This window comes from Magallana gigas, chromosome 5 (assembly GCF_963853765.1).
Source record: "Magallana gigas chromosome 5, xbMagGiga1.1, whole genome shotgun sequence".
NCBI classification, from domain to species: domain Eukaryota; kingdom Metazoa; phylum Mollusca; class Bivalvia; order Ostreida; family Ostreidae; genus Magallana; species Magallana gigas.
This window is the reverse complement of record NC_088857.1, coordinates 30,287,654-30,306,604: the sequence shown is the minus strand read 5'-3', so window position 1 is coordinate 30,306,604 and position 18,951 is coordinate 30,287,654. Positions and strand designations below refer to the sequence as shown.

Genomic DNA, 18,951 nt, shown 5'->3' with positions numbered 1-18,951 from the left:
TTTTAACTTTTTTTGTCATGCTTTGTGAAACTTTTTTCTATTCAAGCGGAATAGAATGCGGAAGAAAAATATTAGTTAGCTTGGTAAAATGTAAGAAAAGGTAGGAAGATGTAGACAATGTCGGTATGCTGTCGCTTCGAAATCAATTTCAGAATCGTAAGTCAACTACTCTCTCTCTCTCTCTCTCTCTCTCTCTCTCTCTCTCTCTCTCTCTCTCTCTCTCATATTTAACTAAGTTTTGTATAATCTCTAATAATACTTTAAACAGGAAAAGCATGAAACGGAAAACAAAGAAATGTGATCTGTGTCACGCTGTCAGATACAGTGTAGGTTCGGAACAAATTTTTGGCATTGATGGCTCCTACTTTCGAAGTGAATGCTTAGATTCCCTGTCATTCCATGGAACGAGTAACAATGATACGGTACAAAATGCAGAAGGAAATTCCTCACAAATTGGCAGCACAGCCGTCCTTAAATATTATGACCAAAACAAGCTGAATCAACTTGAGGGTCTGAGGTCCGTAGTCTTGGAAAATATGGAAAGAGTTAACAAACTTAAAATTGATGTTTTGTCAAAGGAAAACGGGTCGTATACTTCTAATGATGGCAAGGGAAGAGTAAAAAGTCTAATTATGAACAGTTCCATTCTAAAAGATCTGGAAGCTAACATAGATCTTCTACAATCTAATGTGAACCGAAGTCAGGATTTATTTGTTCAAGACGGTAAAAGACCAGGTTTTGAATTGGCAATTCCATATGCATGTATTTGCAGGGGACCTGGCTCAATATATGTGCGAGATCTATGTGAAAAATCTGGAGATATCAAAATCGAAAGAAATTTTTACTCTTCTAGTATCCACATCGAACAATGTGCAGACAAAGGAAAACATCTCGGATGGCTGAGGAGTAACAATTTGGTTACAATCAGCGGGTGTTTCTCTTCACCGAAAATTTATATTTCTGGATTGTTTGTTAATACCACTGTATCCATCAAAGGAGTGGGTGGCTCACCTGAAATTCATTTGGAAGGTGTATGTATAAAACCTAGGATCCTGGTTCACGGCACCAAACTTAAACCAACTGTGTTTATTGATGGTATTGTCAATGATCCATATTTGCAAGTAAATGGGTTGGGATCAAGGCTGAAATTGGTTGTAAGAGGCATTTGTTTCAGACAAAATGTTGAAATAGGAGGTAAAAAATGCCATACAAAATTGCGAGTGTTCGGAATGTGTGACATTTAACCAGATATTTTTTATTTTGTTGTCATGATTAGCAATAGTTCCCATATCCGTCATAAAAAATAACTCAATCATACATACATTTGTTGCAGTGGTGTTTTCATTGCTTTTTTTAAAATATAGAAATTACATTATTGCATTTGTACAAATTTAGATCATAATCAGGAACGACAATCCATGCTGTACTAGTTATCGGCTTCGTGATAATGTCTATAAAATGTCAGAAAATTAACATAAGATTGTATTAATTATTAAATATATATATTACATGTAAATTATGCAAGTGCGTACGGATACGAGTGAGACTTTTAGATTGTTTGGAATGGCCTGAATTATGGTTGAGTGCACATGTTGTACCCATTTTGCATTTATTTATAAATCTCACTATGTCTTTCTCATTTATGCCAATTATGTTTCATTTATAACAGAATGGTTTTGTCAATATAGCATATAGTCAAAATTAACACGCTTACATTACTTTTATTTACCTAAAAATTCATGTAATTTCATCTTATAATGTCATGATTGCAAATCAAGCAATTCTATATCAACTGAATAAGTTAATACATATATAATTGAAAATACACAAATTTTTCATTTAGAGAACAAAATTGTTTAACCAGAGAGCATCAAATACATAATGAAATACGTTTCACCTTCAGTCTGTTATTTATTTTTTTAATTATCGTTTCGATGTTAATTATCTTGGCCACCCGTCCCCTTTCCCCATCCTGTACACCCATCTGCTTTTCGGTAGCACAATGAAAAATATTCCTAAAGAGGAAACAACATCCACTTCAACAGCTGTCAGTTGCTCGTGTGATTAAAGGGGTTTTCAGTTGTAAACTCTTTTGAATTTTATTTTGCTTTTTTAGTGTTGTTCATATATTTGAATGAATACGTTATAATTTATAATCTCTTATTTTGAAAATTAGAGAAAATAACACGTGACTTATATAAATATACATTTGAACATCAAATCTCCGTAAAATAACAAAATTTCACAGCAGGGTAGTGGCACACACTAATAGTATAGATTCTCATGAAACTTTTGCGATTGAAATTCATATAGTATGACATCACCAACCATCAAAATTATGTTTACTACTGTGGTTTCCATGGTAACTACCTTCATTCTTTTTCATCCCTAATACACACACTCGGTCTGTTCAAGTGAGAAAATATCATAAAATTGTTGTCACATGACGGATTGATTTTTAATATTTCAAGATATTCCTCACATGACTTATATAAAGGTTATTTGCTGTATATGATACAAGGAGAAAAAAAGATAATTTCAAAAAGCTTCGTAAAACGCATCATGTGCATGAGTACACACTTGTTAAATTTCGTTGAGGTTCGTACATGTACAGATGTTAAATGAGAATATCTTAAAGGTCTTGCAGATTTTAAGTGTGGGTCTAATTCTTACAATAAGCAGTCCATGTTATCTGTCCAATCAGAGCTCGAAAATCAGTCTGATAGAGACCCGTCAATCAAATTCCAATACCGATACATGCGATTAATTGATAACTGATTATTAATCAATTAAACCGATAATTAAAAGGTTGTAATTGAAAGAAACGGCCCACACGACCCCTGTCTGGATTCGTTGTAAATAAACGTGCCCATGGTTAAATACATTGTATGTACAAGAAATAATTGAATTCATTGAATTAAGTGTGTGGTAGAAATGGCTAAAGTAATGACCACTCGTCCAAAAGTTGTGAAACTTCCGCCAATAGCAGAAAAGGGGAGGTTAAATTTAATTGGTAAGTTTGTTTTTAAAAATATGTGTATATTTTCTTGTGGAGTATAGTTTGAAATCTAAAGTACACAAGGGACACGGTTTAAGCCGTATATCAGGTATCAGTTTTAATATGTATTCGTATTTGCCATCGACGCGGCTGGGATAAGAACAGGTGCATTAAAGACTTGACTTTGAAAATTCTATATTTGAATATTGTAATATTCAAAAATGATAATTTTAAATAATTTTTTACGCATTTACGCGTACCCAAAAGTATAAATATTTACAATATCATATCATCAATACATGTAAGTTGTAACAATATTCATTTTCACTCAAGATTACATTGTAAGTTGTTGAGTGTATGCACGAAATCTTCGCTGCTATGAGATATCTTTCTAAGTTTTCGCTCACTCATTGATATATATATTAGCACACTTAATTTTATTACTTTTATCGTTTTCATTGTTCAAACACATTTGTATAATATGTAAGATATTGACCGTTTTCATTTTTACTGTATATATAGATCTACATAAAAGGCCATAAATTTTGAAAGAACTTGCATGCATATGTACGTTATGTTATACATGCAAAAGGAATTTAAGTTTACTCCCCTAACTTGAAAACTTTGACACTTAACTGTGAACATTTCTCGAAAGAAACAAGCAATCTACTAAATTTTCTCCGACCCTATTATTTCAACAACTTTTGGTACAAGATACATTATGCATGTAGATATCATTAAAGATGAACAACTCTTGCAGTCTTGCGGACATTAAGGGCCTCAGTGGTTGGTGCTTCTCTTTATGTACAAAAACAATACTGTGATCACCTACAACGTTTTTAAATCTGTTTGCTTCGTTGAATAATTCAATAATTAAGTTTACATGATTTATGCACTTCGCACAGCAAAAATGTTTTTGGTGCATTTAAAACATTTTTATGAGATCGTGGCATGTAAGCTGGAATCCCTCTTTCCCTTGATGTCATTTGATTTTTTTTTCTTGGAAAGGGGGGGGGGGGGTCTGCGGTGAGGTGCAATATATTGTTGCCTGTTTTTATAATTCTGTGTATATTAGGTCGACAGGAAACTTGAAACGCTAGGAAGATGCTGTTTTATGAACTATTCTGTTTTTACAATAAATAAGAATAATAAGGCTGACATTAATTTGTTTTTGTTGTCATAGTTGTATGCTGCGCCACTCAAGATCCACCTTTTGTGGCGTCATGCTCAAAATGAAAACGAAAGTACACAGTCAGCGCCATTTCTATTTAAAACTCCACTGTTTGGCATTTAAACAAAAATCGTCTGCTGGAGATTTAAATGTAATTTATTATTCAGCCAAACAATAGATTCTTGATTAATAGGTACCACAACCGGAATAAAACGTAAATTAAATGTCTGGAAAGAATATGAAAGTGTTTGACCAATGAAAACAATCGGAAGGAGTCATTGACAACTCTCTTGACAACCACGCGTAAAGCGCGAGATTTTTGGTAGAAATGGCGACAAAAAGTGCAAGTAAGTGTGCATACATGTGCCATGTGGATATGTGGGATATATTTTGTGAATGACATCGAAGGTTATATGAAATATTCTTCTCAATTTCAGCCAGTGATGGCCGGTTAGGTCTCCTCGCCAACCCGAAAAGTGTTCCAAGAACATTTCAGGAGGACAGGTAAATATATTACTTAATTCTTAACCCCCTCCCCTAATCCGATTACCTGTATTTGAAGGTGTATGTCTCAAATTTCATAGTTACCTATTTGTTTCAAACTTTAAATTCAATGGCACGAGTAGAGCTGAATTGTATATATACGATATATATGTGTCTGTCAAATATTTCTGAACGTTATCTATTCAAACTTTTTTACAAGAGTACCACGTTTAATTTATATGGTACAGGTAACTGGCTTTGATTATTGCCTCTTGGATCCCCAATTAAGGGACCAGGCTTTATTAAGAAACCCTGAACATATACAGGCATATATATACTGGCTATACATGCATATTTTATATGAGAATGCTGCCCATTATATATATATCCCTGTAGTATATATACCACATATTTACGTTTATAAAGATGTACTATAGGCATGCATTTGACCATCTTGATAAGAGTTTTTCATGGTAGTCACAATATGGGCCTCAATACACGCAATGCATATACATCCATGTATGTTGGTTTTTGCATGTATGGCATGTATTAATTAATGAGTGTGATAGAAAGGTACTGTTCCTATGGCATCTGATTTAGTTAACTAAATATGCATTTTATTTTCTGAATCACAGGAATTTATTCATTATATGTTAACTGACAGCCAATCAGCTTTTATTTTAAGAAATGAATCAAAATATTTTTAGAGTTCAAAATATCTAAACCATTCAACATTCTACAGATAAATTAGTGTACACTAGTTTTAAAACAGTTAATCTTTGATTTCGTCAACATGTATTCTTGTTTGTCACATGGAGTAGATTTGTTGGCAGCTGCTTGCAGAACTGATGTTATTTTATATGTTTTATTAACAGGCGGTCAGTTTACTGGGTCGATAGACTACCCCCCACCGCCGGTCCGCACGGAACCACTGAAATAAGTATGTATTCCTGTTCCTGAATGTTACCTGGAATATTATTATTGTTAAGTAACCGGTATATCATTTGTAAAATCTTACTCAATATATTAAACATGTACACATAATATACATATCGTCAGACTTACATGTACGTAGTATAACTGCAACCTCAGAAAGAAAATATGATATGAATTTAATTTCTATCAGAAGCATTTTATATTTTTTCTTTAAATAAGACCATTTGAGATCATGTATTAAAGTCACAAATTTACTAAAATAACAATTGAAGGTATTTTTGAATGAGTCTACTTTAATTATATGATAAAAAATTATACATGTACAATTTTACCAGTTTGTGTTAATAAGAACTGTCAATTTGAAAAGAAATATTTAGTCGAACACAAAGTTTATTCTGTCAAACACATGTTCAGAGAAAATTGATACACTAGTACAAAGAAGAGATTGACTGTTTTATGAAAAAAATCAATATGGGTTTCGACATTCATTTGCATTGACATTGCATAGTTTGCTTTTTTTATTGCTCTATAGAGGCACTGCAAACACCCTTACTCTATTCAAAATTTCATTTGTAATGCCACAATACACAAAGACTAATGCATTTAAATCAATTTTGTTCATTATATTTTGTGTGAGCACCTAGCAGCGCTTTCATGCAAAAGAATCACACCAAATTATTAGAGTGTCTGTGAAAAGAATGAATTGAAAGAGAGATTTGCTGCAGCTGATAAAGAATATTACCAGCTAGCTGTACAAAACTGATAATATTTGAAAGAAAAGAAGAATTATTCACACAATGTCCGTGCCCCCACCCCTCCTACATGTATAATTGCTTATTCATATACATATTTTATTGGTAAGGAAATTGCTCTAAATTATTCAATATATTGGTATATTAGATATTTGAAGTGTCCATTATATTTCTTTTGGTTGTCTGGGACTCTAATCTATATATTTGGCGATGATAATTGTGAAGAATTGCTTGATCAAGTAAACCATTGTGTCACTTAAAGTGCCTACAAGTGTATGTGTTGATACCCATCTCTTCATTTTGTCAGGCGCTTTACATAAAAAAGGGTGATCAATATAGTTCACAGATTTAAACCTCAGTCTGATGTGAACGACGGAGATAAAAATCGAGGCACTCGTAAACCAATGTTAGGCAGGAGGGGGTGGCTTTAGGGGGGCTTATGGAGAGATTATTGTCATAATTTATATTTCCTTGCAGCTCTTGTATAGGTTGACGATAGTATTGCACAGGTTTTGGGTTAGATTTTTTTTCTTCATTTATTCAAGTGCACTAAACTATCTTATTCTTGTTTGAATTGTAAAGTTAATAGTATGTTGCCATGAGCTCATTCACAACAGGTTTATAAATGGGGTGGACATTAATATCAAATTGAGATCCAATCTTCTGCTTTTAAAGTGCCTGATAATATAGTTAAGCTAGAATACAAGTTTTTGTTGATGTAATATTAGGAGTTATGAGTACTTCATAACAATTTTCAAGCCCTGATCGAACCTTAAATTGGTCTCAAGCAGTAAAATGCTAAACTATATAAGCTGGCTAGAAAATACAGTTTCTCCAGATAAAAATGAAATTTATATAATCATATGTAGCATCCAATCTAAGACTGTATGGATCATGCATATAATGTTGATATTAAGTAGAGACTTCTTCAATGAATAATTTGATCTCCTTCAATTGGTGAAGCCTTCTCTTTGAAACAGTTTGGAGCAGTTGTTGTTTCAGACTTTACTACATTAACTTTAAACAATTGATGATTGATCGGCGAAGGGATTTTGATTTTCATAATCATAAAATTAAGTCATATACCCATCAGTTCTTAATGTCAGATTAATTAAGTTTGAGTGTACCATATATATTCTGAATCAGATGATTTAAATCATTAGGAAATTATCAAAAGAAAAAATTGAACACATTCTTATCAGTCGATGACAATTAAGATATTTACTGGTTAATATTCCAATTTCAATTATTTACGATTCATTTGTCTAATACATGTATATAGAGTTATATAAATTTATAAGAGATAATATCATCCTTCATGTACATGCATAAAAAAATAATTCATGTACCAGTATTGAAACACATGTACAAAGATTATTAGCAAGGATAAATTCTTGCATTTTTAAAGTCCATGATGTACCGTAAGTATCGTATCTGAAATTTAACTTTAGAATAATAACAATTTACTCAGTTTTACAGAACAAGATCCATGGAAAAAATATTTTACATATTATAATGAAGTTTGGCAAGGTTTTAACATAAATAGTTGATTCATTAAGAAGTAAATACGATGACATATACTTAATCCAACATAGACCAAGGGTTTAAATGGTCTGGATTTTCTTATTAAAGCATTTTATAGATCTTTTGCACAAATATTGATTTGAAACATTCAAGGTATCGGCAGCAATCCCATATGCAAATATAGACGTAGTGGTTGATACCCAGTATTACGGAGTGTTAAAACATTTACTTTCACTTATTGAGCCAACAATTTAGCAATAATTGTTTTTATGAAATATGAAAAGTAAATTGCAGTTAATTTTATAAAATTTCAAGAGCAAATAAAATTAATGGATGCCATGTACAAGTATTAAATTAATAAATGTTTAAATATTTAAAATATTTTGACATGGAGTTCCTATTTCTCATACTGGTACATCTGTTATATGTTATTTAATTGTATCGATTGACTATCGATCATAGAAATTGACTGCTTTAGTGATTTTTAAGTACCGGTACTTGGCATTTATAGTGCATGCATTTCATTGCATCATTTTGGTACAATGCATATTAAGTAAGTGATTAGGAAGTTTGCATGTTGATAAAGCTGTTTCTTGTTAGGGCCCTGCTCTGCGTGTGCCCTATAGTGATCACTCTGTCTTTTCTGTCTATCTGTCTTTCCATCCATCTGTCCATCTGAGATTGCTTGTCAAGAGCATATCTTCTCTCCCCTTGACCCAATATGGCTCATACTTCACCCACAGAGTGCCTTTGGGTAAAGGGGTGTGCAGTGACCTTGAATGAAGTTTGTAGGTCAAGGGTCAAGGTCATATCGGACCACCAAAAATTCCTTTTTTAGAGCATTTACATTTTCCACTTAGCTCTATTTGGCTCATGCTTCTCATAAACACAGCTTTTGAGTAAAGGGTGTGTTGTGACCTTGGAACAATTTTCAAGGTCAAATGTGAAGGTCATAGCAGAATTAAATGAAAAATCCTTGTCCAGAGCATATCTTCTCTCCCTTTGCTCCAATCTGGCTCATACATCACCCACATAGTGCCTTTAACCAAAGGATATGCTCATACATCACCCACATAGTTTTTTAAATCAAAGGATATGCAGTGACCTTGAATGATGTTTGTAGGTCAAGTGTCAAGGTCATATCAGATCACACAAAAATCCCTTTTTAAGAGCATCTATATACTCTCCACTTAGCCTTATTTGGCTTATACGTAAACAGAGCTTTTTGGTTAATGGAGTGCAGTGACCTTGAACCAAGTCAATGTGAAGGTCGTAGCAGATCTCTTTATAACTAGTTTTAGACAATAGATTATTTACCATTTGAAATGCCGGTATGTAAGGGGTAATGAGATTGAATTAGAAGTTCTATGCCAGGTGGAAAATTGCCAAGTTATAGGTCAAGGTCAAAGCAAAATTATCTGAAAATCTTTTTATCCTCTTTCCCATAATTTAAGTTGTTTAGTGGAAAAATGTTCTCATGAAATAGCCATCTGTGATCAGAAGATTTATATTACTAAGGCAGTTGCAGATCATATAATTATCTAATGTTCAATGTAAGTGATTGTTGTAACAAATGGTTTAAGGTGGTATGAGAACTTCAATATTGTGACATTCTTCGTATTAAAATTATAACAATAAATTTAAGCATAATTTTATGAATGTTTTCTTTTCCACGATTGCTAAGAGCATTAACCACTATAAGAAAGCTAATGACGGGAATATAATATAAGGGTCATCAAAACCTGTCAGCCGAGCTGATTGATCAGAATTTTTCATTCAAGATTAAACTGATTTCTTTCATTAGTCAGTACTTATCTGTAACTTCCAATAAAAATTGAATGTACGCAAATGAAAACTTGCTATGTTTTAAGTTATGTAGATTATATCATGTACTCTTATGCACCTTACTTTGAAAGATGTCCCATACCACCTTTGATAAAGTCTCTCAATTGCTTCCAAAGATTTTGCATATAAATGCATGAACCTATTTAGTGTTCAAAATGTAAATCAGAGAGCCTGCCCTCCATATAGTGATGGAGTAAAGTTGCATGTACCTTAATATATTCATGATCATAAAAGGATAAAAAGCCTTTTCTTCATTTAAAAAGGCCATGGTTTTCCAAAAATTGTGGGTCTTTAGCTCAAGTATTGTTAATATTCTTGAAATGAGTAAAAGATATTGAGGGGACTTACAACATTAGATAATCCTTCCTTGATTGAACATAATATATACATGCATATGCTTTAATATCAAGCATTAATTACCAGCATATAACGTTAACACACCTGGTTCAATGTTTAAGGAATTTATTTACATGTATTTGCTTACCAAAAAATGGCCCATTAAGCATGTGTTGAACACACCTGGATAAATATGTATTGCTCGAGCATTAATTTGATATTCTTTTAAAATTCCAGTTATTTGGATATCAAAAATTGACCCTTTTTAAAAATTGCTTGTGTTTTGAAGTTGACACTTTAAAAAAAATTATGTTTGTAAGGATATGTACGACGTACTACCAGCGACACAGAAGCGAGTAAGTATATATACTTGTAGATGAGGTATGAAAGCATGTCTAAATAACATCTATAACATCAAAATGCTTTCAAGACTGTTTAATTTAATCTTCAACTTGTTTTCTATTTTCAGTTTCTTTTTAGTGCAATAATTATTTTGATTAACTTAACAGAAATTTAAACCTCAGACGTATTACTGTATGTAGCTGTTTAATGAAATTTTCTATAGCCACTCAGTTCTGCTCTCTCTCAACGCAGATTTTTTTTTTTTTTTTTACTCTTTTGATGACCAATATCCATATTCTAGCTGGACTTAATTATAATTTTAGATTATAGAAATGTTTAATCAAGTTTTAGTGTGTATGTATAGTTAATGTAGGAATATTAATGATAGCACAGACCATATAATATGAACCAGTATAATGGACCCTGAAAAAAATTCAATGGCTTTTAGCTGCCGTAGTTGACTTTGTAAATATATGATTGATTAAATTGAACTGAATATATTATGCTAGACTGAATGTATTTAAATTAATACTGTATTTTAAGTACTAAACTGATTTCAAGCTTTACTTAACACTTGGGCTGCAGCTTTCAAAGATAATGCACCTGCCAATGTGGAATTCAAACTAACTGACAACAGGCTTTTAAACCATTTTAACAGTGGTTGAACCGATTAAATGCTATCGGGATCTCTACAAGTTAAAGTACATGATGTTTTAGATTAATTAAATCTGATTTTTTCTGCCTGTTTAAGCTTGACCTAAGAGAATGGAGATATTTTTAAAAATAATTTTTAAAAACCATGCAAGCAAAATATTCTTCATGAATTCCAAGACATATAGAACGAAATATTTTGATCAAGAAAAAAATATATAAAAAATAATGAAAAAAGAAAAAAAGCTTAAGATATGCATTGCTCATTAAGTAATAGTGTTAGATATGTTTTTGTATATCAGTTAATTTATTGATTTGTATACTTGCAGATACAAGGTTTTTTTTAATTTTTGCAGTACAGTAATAGAATCAAAATATTTTTAGCTTGCGTGATCATCATTGGAATACAACAGCCATGCATGCAGTTCACTATTATGTAGGCTAACTGTAGGTCAATTCATTAACCTTTTTTGGTTTTATAAACTTTCTTTATTTTCAATTCGCCTCTTGGATTAAGTTTGGGAAGCTCTTCATGACTTTAGCTATACATGTAAGTACTGTTTGCAAGCATGTGTTTGCAGTTATGGGATATGTGAGATATTCCCTTCAGAAATGTGTGAAGGAGCCAATCGGAATATGTTATTGAGAACAAGAAAAATTTAGTAAGTTGGCCATCATAAGTTAAAAAACCTGCAAGCTTGGCTGTTGATTTCCGATATGTATTTTAGTACTTGAGAAGTGAACACATCTGTCAACGCTAGATTAGTCAAGCTCTTTCATTATTTGAGTAATGGTTTTTTTTCTTTAATTGCAGTCGCCAGTGCTAGGGTACAGGAATTGTCCAAGCACCGTACACCAAATCAACATGGTTGGCGAGGGGACAGGTATGGTGACTAAATGATGATATTTACATTCATTATGTCATGAAAACCTTGTATTAAATGTGAACAAATTATTGTGATTTAACAAACTGTCTGTTAGAAATACATGTACGAATAACTGAATTTCTTTTTGAAATTTAATTGATTTGTTACTAAGTGGTAACACCTGGTTATTAAATATAGGTGTGTGTGTGTTCTTGGACATGTTTCATTAAAAATTCAGTGTTTACTTTTAAGTCAGCTAATCTTGTTTTACACAGGCCAACTCCTATCTGGGGGGTCAGTGAGGGGGCGCAGAAAGTGGATGCGGGCCCCCGCTTGGTGTCCCTCAGCCAACACAAAGAACCCCACCCTCAGTATCTGTTTGATAGGACTGCCTATATGACAGTATGTATCTTATATTTTATATTACTGTTCAAATCTTACCAAATCAATGAACAAATTCAAGATGTTGAAAACTCATTTGCATGCTGCATCCTTATAAGTTTTTCAGTGCATGTGATATGGTTCTGTCATAACAGCATGGTGTTTTATTTTTTTAGAAACAAAACAAATCTGAAATTAGTATCTCTAATGTGGTACATTTTAGTAATAAAGTATTGTTCAAATTGAAAATAAATGTTTTAACAATTTGCAAATAAAATCCAGATATGGCCATTTTTGACAGCTGATATGCATATGACAGCAAGCTTGTAAAATTTTTCTTTTGCTTGAAAAATGTGAAAACTTTAATGTTTTTAAATTGTAAAACTTGCTAATTTTTAAGATGAAAAACATTTATCAGGTTGGCCATGTATGGTAAACTAAATTTTAGGTTGCAGTAGGGTGCAAAATTATCTTTCTGCAATTGGGGTACATGTATTACATGTAATGCAAATAAGAAAGAATCTTGCCGTATGTTTCACCCTGCAAACATCAAACTTGACTGTATCATTAATGAATTGTGATGTGATTAACCAAACAATCAAAAAAATGAATTGTATTTCAGATGCCACTTATTCAAGTATGTATTTAAGAATATAACCAAGATTTTCATAGTGTATGATTTAATACTGATCGAGACAAAACTATACTGCTTTTTGAATAATTTCAAACAGAAAGGAAGAACAAACTCATAGATGATAGTTGGTAATGGATTTAATCTGTATTTTTGCTGTTGTTCAATAATATTAGGTACAATGGGTAAAAAAAAAAGCCTGCTTTGAAATTGCTGATTTAGAAATAATTATATACAGCTTTTTATCAACCAAGGTGATAGGGTTACAAATAACATTATAGCCAAAGCAAGTCTAAAATCATGACCAAAGTTTAATGCTATCAAAAGGATTTAAAATAAAATGAAGCAAATAAAACATGTAAAAAAAAAAATGAAAAAATGAATAATAAAATGATATTGATATTTTAAAATGGTTATTAAAAATTCTTGTAAGAGATGATACAAATTCAGACTAAATGTAAACATCTGGTTATTTTGGCTATTTTTGATTTTTGATTTTTTTTATTCATGACTTCTTAGACATTGTAGTTGGAATCTAACTTGCTTTGAAGTGAATATACTATATCCATATTCATATTAGCTTACATGTATATGTTTCTATATATAAAAAGTATTTTTGTACATGCATGTACATGTACAGTGTATAAATTGGGTAAGAAAAGTCTTAAGTTATTGTCTGATCTTGATTGATTTTTTATTTTGAAATGATGATATTGTCAGATTTGTATTCTGTCTAAATAAGTGGACTCTTTAGTGACCTGAAATATGTTTAACCTATATGTACCTCCGATATATGTATTGTATGTACATGTATGTCAAAAATTATGTCATAAATATTTTACAGAAATCAAAGATACCCCGCACCCCCCCCCCCCCCCCCAAAAAAAAAACAAACCAAAAAACAAAAACCACCAAAAAAACCCCCAACCAAACAACAAACCCCCGGGATTGTGTTTGTATATCTATTTGTTAATCATATATTATTAGAAAGTTGTAAAATTAAAAGTTGTACATGTTATAACATATGACTCTTTTTAATGACAGGTGAACGAAGGAGCAAAGAAAGCTAACCCCTCAGAAAGGTTAGATGTTTTGTCCAAGCCAAGGGATAGGAGAGATCGCGATAAATTTGGGGTCATCACCTTGGAAACCTCCTGGGGCCAGTACAACCCAGTTCTCCCAGCTGCCAAAACTGCGCAGTGCACACCCCATGTTGAAGCATTGGCCGAGCCCAAGAAATATCATCCCCGATTTGCAGGAGAAAAACCCGTTCAGTGGGATGTGAACGAGAGTGCACTCAAGGCCATAGCCAACCTGAGGCTACAACAGTTGTCCAGACCCCGAAGTCGCACCATGATTAAGGATGATTACGACCCGTACAGAGTGACACTGGCCGCCAGACGAGCTCACGCCACCCCCAGGATAGACGAACTCTGTGTACCCATCCCAAGAAAGGTTCGGCCTAAGAAAGTGGCGTAGACGGGACAGCTAAATGTTTAAGTTAAATCAGACTCAGTTTTTTCATCATTGTTTACCATAACTAATTCTGCTGACTGTTTTTTTTTTTTTATAAATGGTGATATCTCTTGGTTATATACCCAAAGTTATTGAAAATATGTAAAGCATTTAGTATTACGGTAAATGCTCAAGATTTAATTAAGGAACAGTTATGTCTTAAGTTTTTTGTTATTACGTGTCGTTTCTGTGACTGTTGTGTCATCTATATGTTTACCTGCCAACATGTCAATTTCACAGTATTGTTGATTGATGCTGATTCAGCATTTTGATACCATATTTGAAATGGTCTGTGATATTTATTGTGAGTATTTTAGTCCTTGAAGAATATTCTCTTCATTTTTTTGTTTGAAAGCAAAACATCAGTATTACATGTATGTTTGTGATTGCATATTATATTTTGGTTTTGTTTTGACTTTTAAAAGAATTATTTATATAAAGCTTACCACTCTTCCCCTTCTTGCCGTATATTTTTTCTTAGTTTCAAAAGTTTATCAGTTGCTGATAATTTTACTATTTTAATCTAGTTGTAGAAATACAACTGTGGATTAATCACAAATAGTTTAAGGTACTTCCCTTTTTATCTTATATAACTGGGATCACCACTTTTAGTTCCCATGTAATCCTATAAATTTCAGCTTGTTTCTGTTCAGATTGCTTTTTACATATTTAGAGGTGATGTGTCAAACTTTTTTTGTCCACTTTCAAGAACAAGTATTTAAAAGGTGCAATTTTTAAAAATGTAATATGCACCTATGTATGCCAATATCAATTTTGATTGGATTCTGGAGTTGGGCATTGTATCAGTATTATTATTATTATTCTAGACTTTTTTTTATACAGTAGGGGTTTATTATAGTATTTAATAGGTGAGCTATAGAGATACATTAGCATGAGTATTTATAATTGTCTTGGAACAAATAAATTAGAAATTAGGGACTGCCTTAAAAAGGTTATTGCTGGTATTTTGCATAATCTTAAACAGTATTGATAAAATTTGTATTATTGTGTTGTGGTTTCAGATCAGTATTAAAGTATGTAGGCATTGTGTAACGTGATGTTGACATAAGATTTTCTTTTCTAAAATGTTAAATTTTTTTAGTTTAAAATTCTCCTCTTTGATAGAAAAGCCGTTTTCTGTCTGTTGAATTTTTAACTGAAGAGTGATCGAATATTTGAATTTCTATTATTCCTACTTAAGATGTGTGATTTTAATGTGACACAATAGTATACCACTATTTTTTTTTATGATAGAAATATTGAACTCATACATTGTTTCTCAGTGATTCACATATTTTAAGTATACTTAATTAAATACTTTCAATTTCATATGTATTTTATAGAATATTGTGGTGTTTTGTGTATTTTCTATGAAAAGCTTGTGTTGAACAATAAATATCAATAAAGGTTTATCGCTCTGATTTAATGATAAACAATGAGAATGAGAGATTCTACTAATTTCAGAGTAATACAGCTGTTGGTAAAATAAATTGAAGGAATTTTATTAATTTTCTTCACTGAACCACTGCAGTAGGCGTAGTTTAAGTTTTCATCATTAAAAAGTGTTTGTAGGTTAGAAAAGACAATCTGGGTTTCACATTTTATCAATTTTAATGCTGCACTAAGCGTGTTGATTCTGTTTATATTCTAACAGGTATTAACAGTGATAAACCACAAATCACGTTTTTAAAAAAAAATTACAACCTTAAAAAAATGCAATTAGAGCCAATGAGTACATACAAAAGTTCGTTGATGCCAGATCCAGGGGAAATTACTTTGTATATTTCATGAGCACGCAATAAATTGCGGTTAATAAATAGTGTTATTATACTTTCATGTTAAATACTGAAATCTGATTGGTTTAGACGCAGTTGGTAATCCGTTCTATTACCCTCATCGTTACCAACACACTTGGAAACGGGTAACACAACGAATTGTTACATGCGCGTAAATTATGCGCGTACAGTTCGCCGCAGAATTTTTCATTTCTATATAAAAGCATTAAAATTTTCTTTAAAATTAAATCATTCAGTATAATAAAATAAATAGTGGCTGTTTGGAAGGGTAACTGTTGAAATTGACACCCCTCGAAAACCATTGTCAACTTCCGCTTCGCGTCGGTTGACAATGGTTGTCTCGGGGTGTCAATTTCAACAGTTACCCTCTCAAACAGGCACTATTTATATAATATCAATTTTTATATTGTTTTCAATGATTTTTGTAAATGATTAAAATATGTAAGTAGAAACGAATCTTTCTCAAAAAATGATTCGAATCTAGATTTCACCATGGTCACTGATTCATGGAATATTGGTTCTTCAGTGGTAAAATTTTAAATTCATTACGGTTCGAATGACAATTTGATTTGAATCAGATTCTTTGATCCGATCACGTAGATTGCTTTGATTTTATTCAGATTTTTTTAAAAGTGTGGTTTTCACAGAGTTTATCTTTCAATATCACTGAACTTTTAACCTCATATCATAAACGTAAAGAATTCCCAAGATGAGCACACCATTATATCTGGCAAAAATTAATGCTTTGAATTAAGGATCTTTATAGAAAAACAGCAGTATGAATAAATGTACAGTCCAAGTTAGTTTATGGCGTCCACTGAGTAATTTTTTTTTTTAATTAAGAAAGTTGATTGCAAATCATAAAGTAACTGATTGACGTCTTTTCCTCGTACTTTGATGTTGAACTTACCCAGACATTTTCTTTATCGATCGAACTATAGACAACATCGAGGACACGAACTCCACGGACCTCTCGGGCTGACCTTAGACATTCATGCAATAGGTGTAGTAGCCATGAAAACTTTAATATAGTATTTGGAATAGTTGATTTGGCTATTTCTTCTTTTAACTGACAATAAAAATAATTTACACACCTTTCCCAACTTTTTATGCATAATTGATAGAAAATTTAGAGATGGATGTAAATTTAAACAGTGAAAATCAATGCTTTTTTTTGGTGTTGAAAGAAGCAATCATTGAAGGGGGAAAACCCCACTTGGTTATGGCACATAAACTGTAGATATGGTGGCATATAGTTCTGCCACCAATTATTAGATGATTATGTCGACCTGTCAGATCTTAATGTCGACTCGTCAGACAATTATGTCAACTTTTTTTGTCGACTTGTCACTTAATCACGTGTTCATAAAATCAATAAGAAAACGTATCCATGCCCGCTCTATTTCTGCCATTCAGTTGACATCATATTTTTCTGACAAGTAGACATATATGGATCTGACAAGTTAACATAATAATCTTTCACGTAGTCATCATTATCTAGTTAGTCGTCACAATTATCCAACAAATTGACATAATTGTCTTACAGGTTGACATAACTTTCAGTCAAGACGACAAAACATTTAGCTCACAATTCAACATCATTATCTAACAAGTCGACTTAACAATTTGATTGATAATTTTCTATAAACTGGCGGCCAATGTGTTATTCTGTGTTGATTTCATGTCAAGCATATCGGTACATAGGGACCCCTGGTAACATAGATGTCGACTTGTCAGATCTTGATGTCGACTTGTCAGATAATTATGTCGACTTGTCAGATCTTTATGTTGACTTAATCATATTGATTAAAAACTCTTTACAATTATAGCTTTTTGATGAGGTAAATACATGGTTTTATAGACCTGATGGTCAATCACGCTTTCTTATGAAGCATTGGATCATTCTATCCGTCAAGGGGGTAAAAAGCACTCTGAGAAAGTCCATTCTAGATTTTCCAGATACAACCCCTTGTTAAACGAATGACCATTATATCACCGTTACACAAGCGATTATGATAAGGTTAAAAAAAATTGAAAACCGGTGATTTGGTTACAAGACTGCCAACTACGAATTTTTGTTTAATTAGATGCAATATATTTAAAATATTTTAAATTCACACCTGAAACGTGCTACATGTACTTCTAAATTTGTTAAATGAAATGACCAAAGACATCCTGAATTTTTATGCCATATCAATATTAAAGTTACATTTTATAAAGAAAATAGCTAAGACGATTTCGAAAATTAAAAAAATATCTTTTTGTTGTTTCTTAAAGACTCGTTCGTTTTCAGAAACAACAAAAGTTTTGTTTCAATACATTTTCTATAAATGTTTGGTCTATTTGCCACAAATAGCAAAAAGAATGGATTTAGATATTGTTTAAATAAAAGGATATCCGATTTTTAGAATCACTATGATTTTTTAAATCTTCTAACCATTATAGCAAAGTGTTAATTTTCTGATGTAAAACAGCAGAAAGTTATAACATGTAGTTTGATTTAATGTAACTACAGCACATTAGCTGCGATTTTAAATTACTTTCTATATAACTTAAACGTTTTTAAGATTTTTCATTTTTCTATCCTTCTATAATCTTTTGTCTTTGTTACCCTATCAAAGGATGGTCGGGTACAATATAACATCTTGTTACTTTGACATGTACATGTACATGTAAATGTACGACAAGTTCCTGTCTTTCGAAACATCCAAACTAGAAACAGTG

The 18,951-nt window shown here is 32.0% G+C and overlaps 2 protein-coding genes across 5 annotated transcripts; both read left to right on the top strand.

The window, feature by feature from the left end:
* On the top strand, positions 1-1,881 carry LOC105331215 (uncharacterized). The gene is made up of 2 exons (XM_011433321.4): positions 1-156; positions 269-1,881. Exon 2 carries the CDS (start codon positions 276-278, stop codon positions 1,242-1,244), a length of 969 nt encoding a protein of 322 aa, XP_011431623.3. The 5' UTR covers positions 1-156; positions 269-275; the 3' UTR covers positions 1,245-1,881.
* A 991-nt stretch (positions 1,882-2,872) lies between these two features.
* LOC105326995 (sperm microtubule associated protein 2) lies at positions 2,873-15,841 on the top strand. Of its 4 annotated transcripts, none has more exons than XM_034467318.2 (8): positions 2,873-3,013; positions 4,607-4,673; positions 5,528-5,592; positions 10,366-10,401; positions 11,853-11,922; positions 12,180-12,306; positions 12,908-12,922; positions 13,961-15,841. In XM_034467318.2, exons 1-8 carry the CDS (start codon positions 2,935-2,937, stop codon positions 14,393-14,395), a joined length of 894 nt encoding a protein of 297 aa, XP_034323209.2. In that variant the 5' UTR covers positions 2,873-2,934; the 3' UTR covers positions 14,396-15,841. The 4 variants fall into 4 exon arrangements, with proteins under 4 accessions (XP_034323209.2, XP_034323216.2, XP_034323213.2 ...); XM_034467334.2 differs by lacking the exon at positions 2,873-3,013 and adding an exon at positions 4,329-4,516; XM_034467325.2 differs by lacking the exon at positions 10,366-10,401 and having other exon boundaries at positions 2,880-3,013.
* The last annotated feature ends 3,110 nt before the right edge of the window (positions 15,842-18,951 follow it).

Excerpts from the sequence above, each read along its gene's own strand:
- LOC105331215 (XM_011433321.4), top strand. The coding sequence starts at position 276 with ATGAAACGGAAAACAAAGAAATGTGATCTGTGTCACGCTGTCAGATAC.
- LOC105326995 (XM_034467318.2), top strand. The coding sequence starts at position 2,935 with ATGGCTAAAGTAATGACCACTCGTCCAAAAGTTGTGAAACTTCCGCCA. Across the intron at positions 4,674-5,527 it reads AGAACATTTCAGGAGGACAG|GCGGTCAGTTTACTGGGTCG; the intron begins GTAAATATATTA and ends TTTTATTAACAG. Across the intron at positions 11,923-12,179 it reads CATGGTTGGCGAGGGGACAG|GCCAACTCCTATCTGGGGGG; the intron begins GTATGGTGACTA and ends TGTTTTACACAG.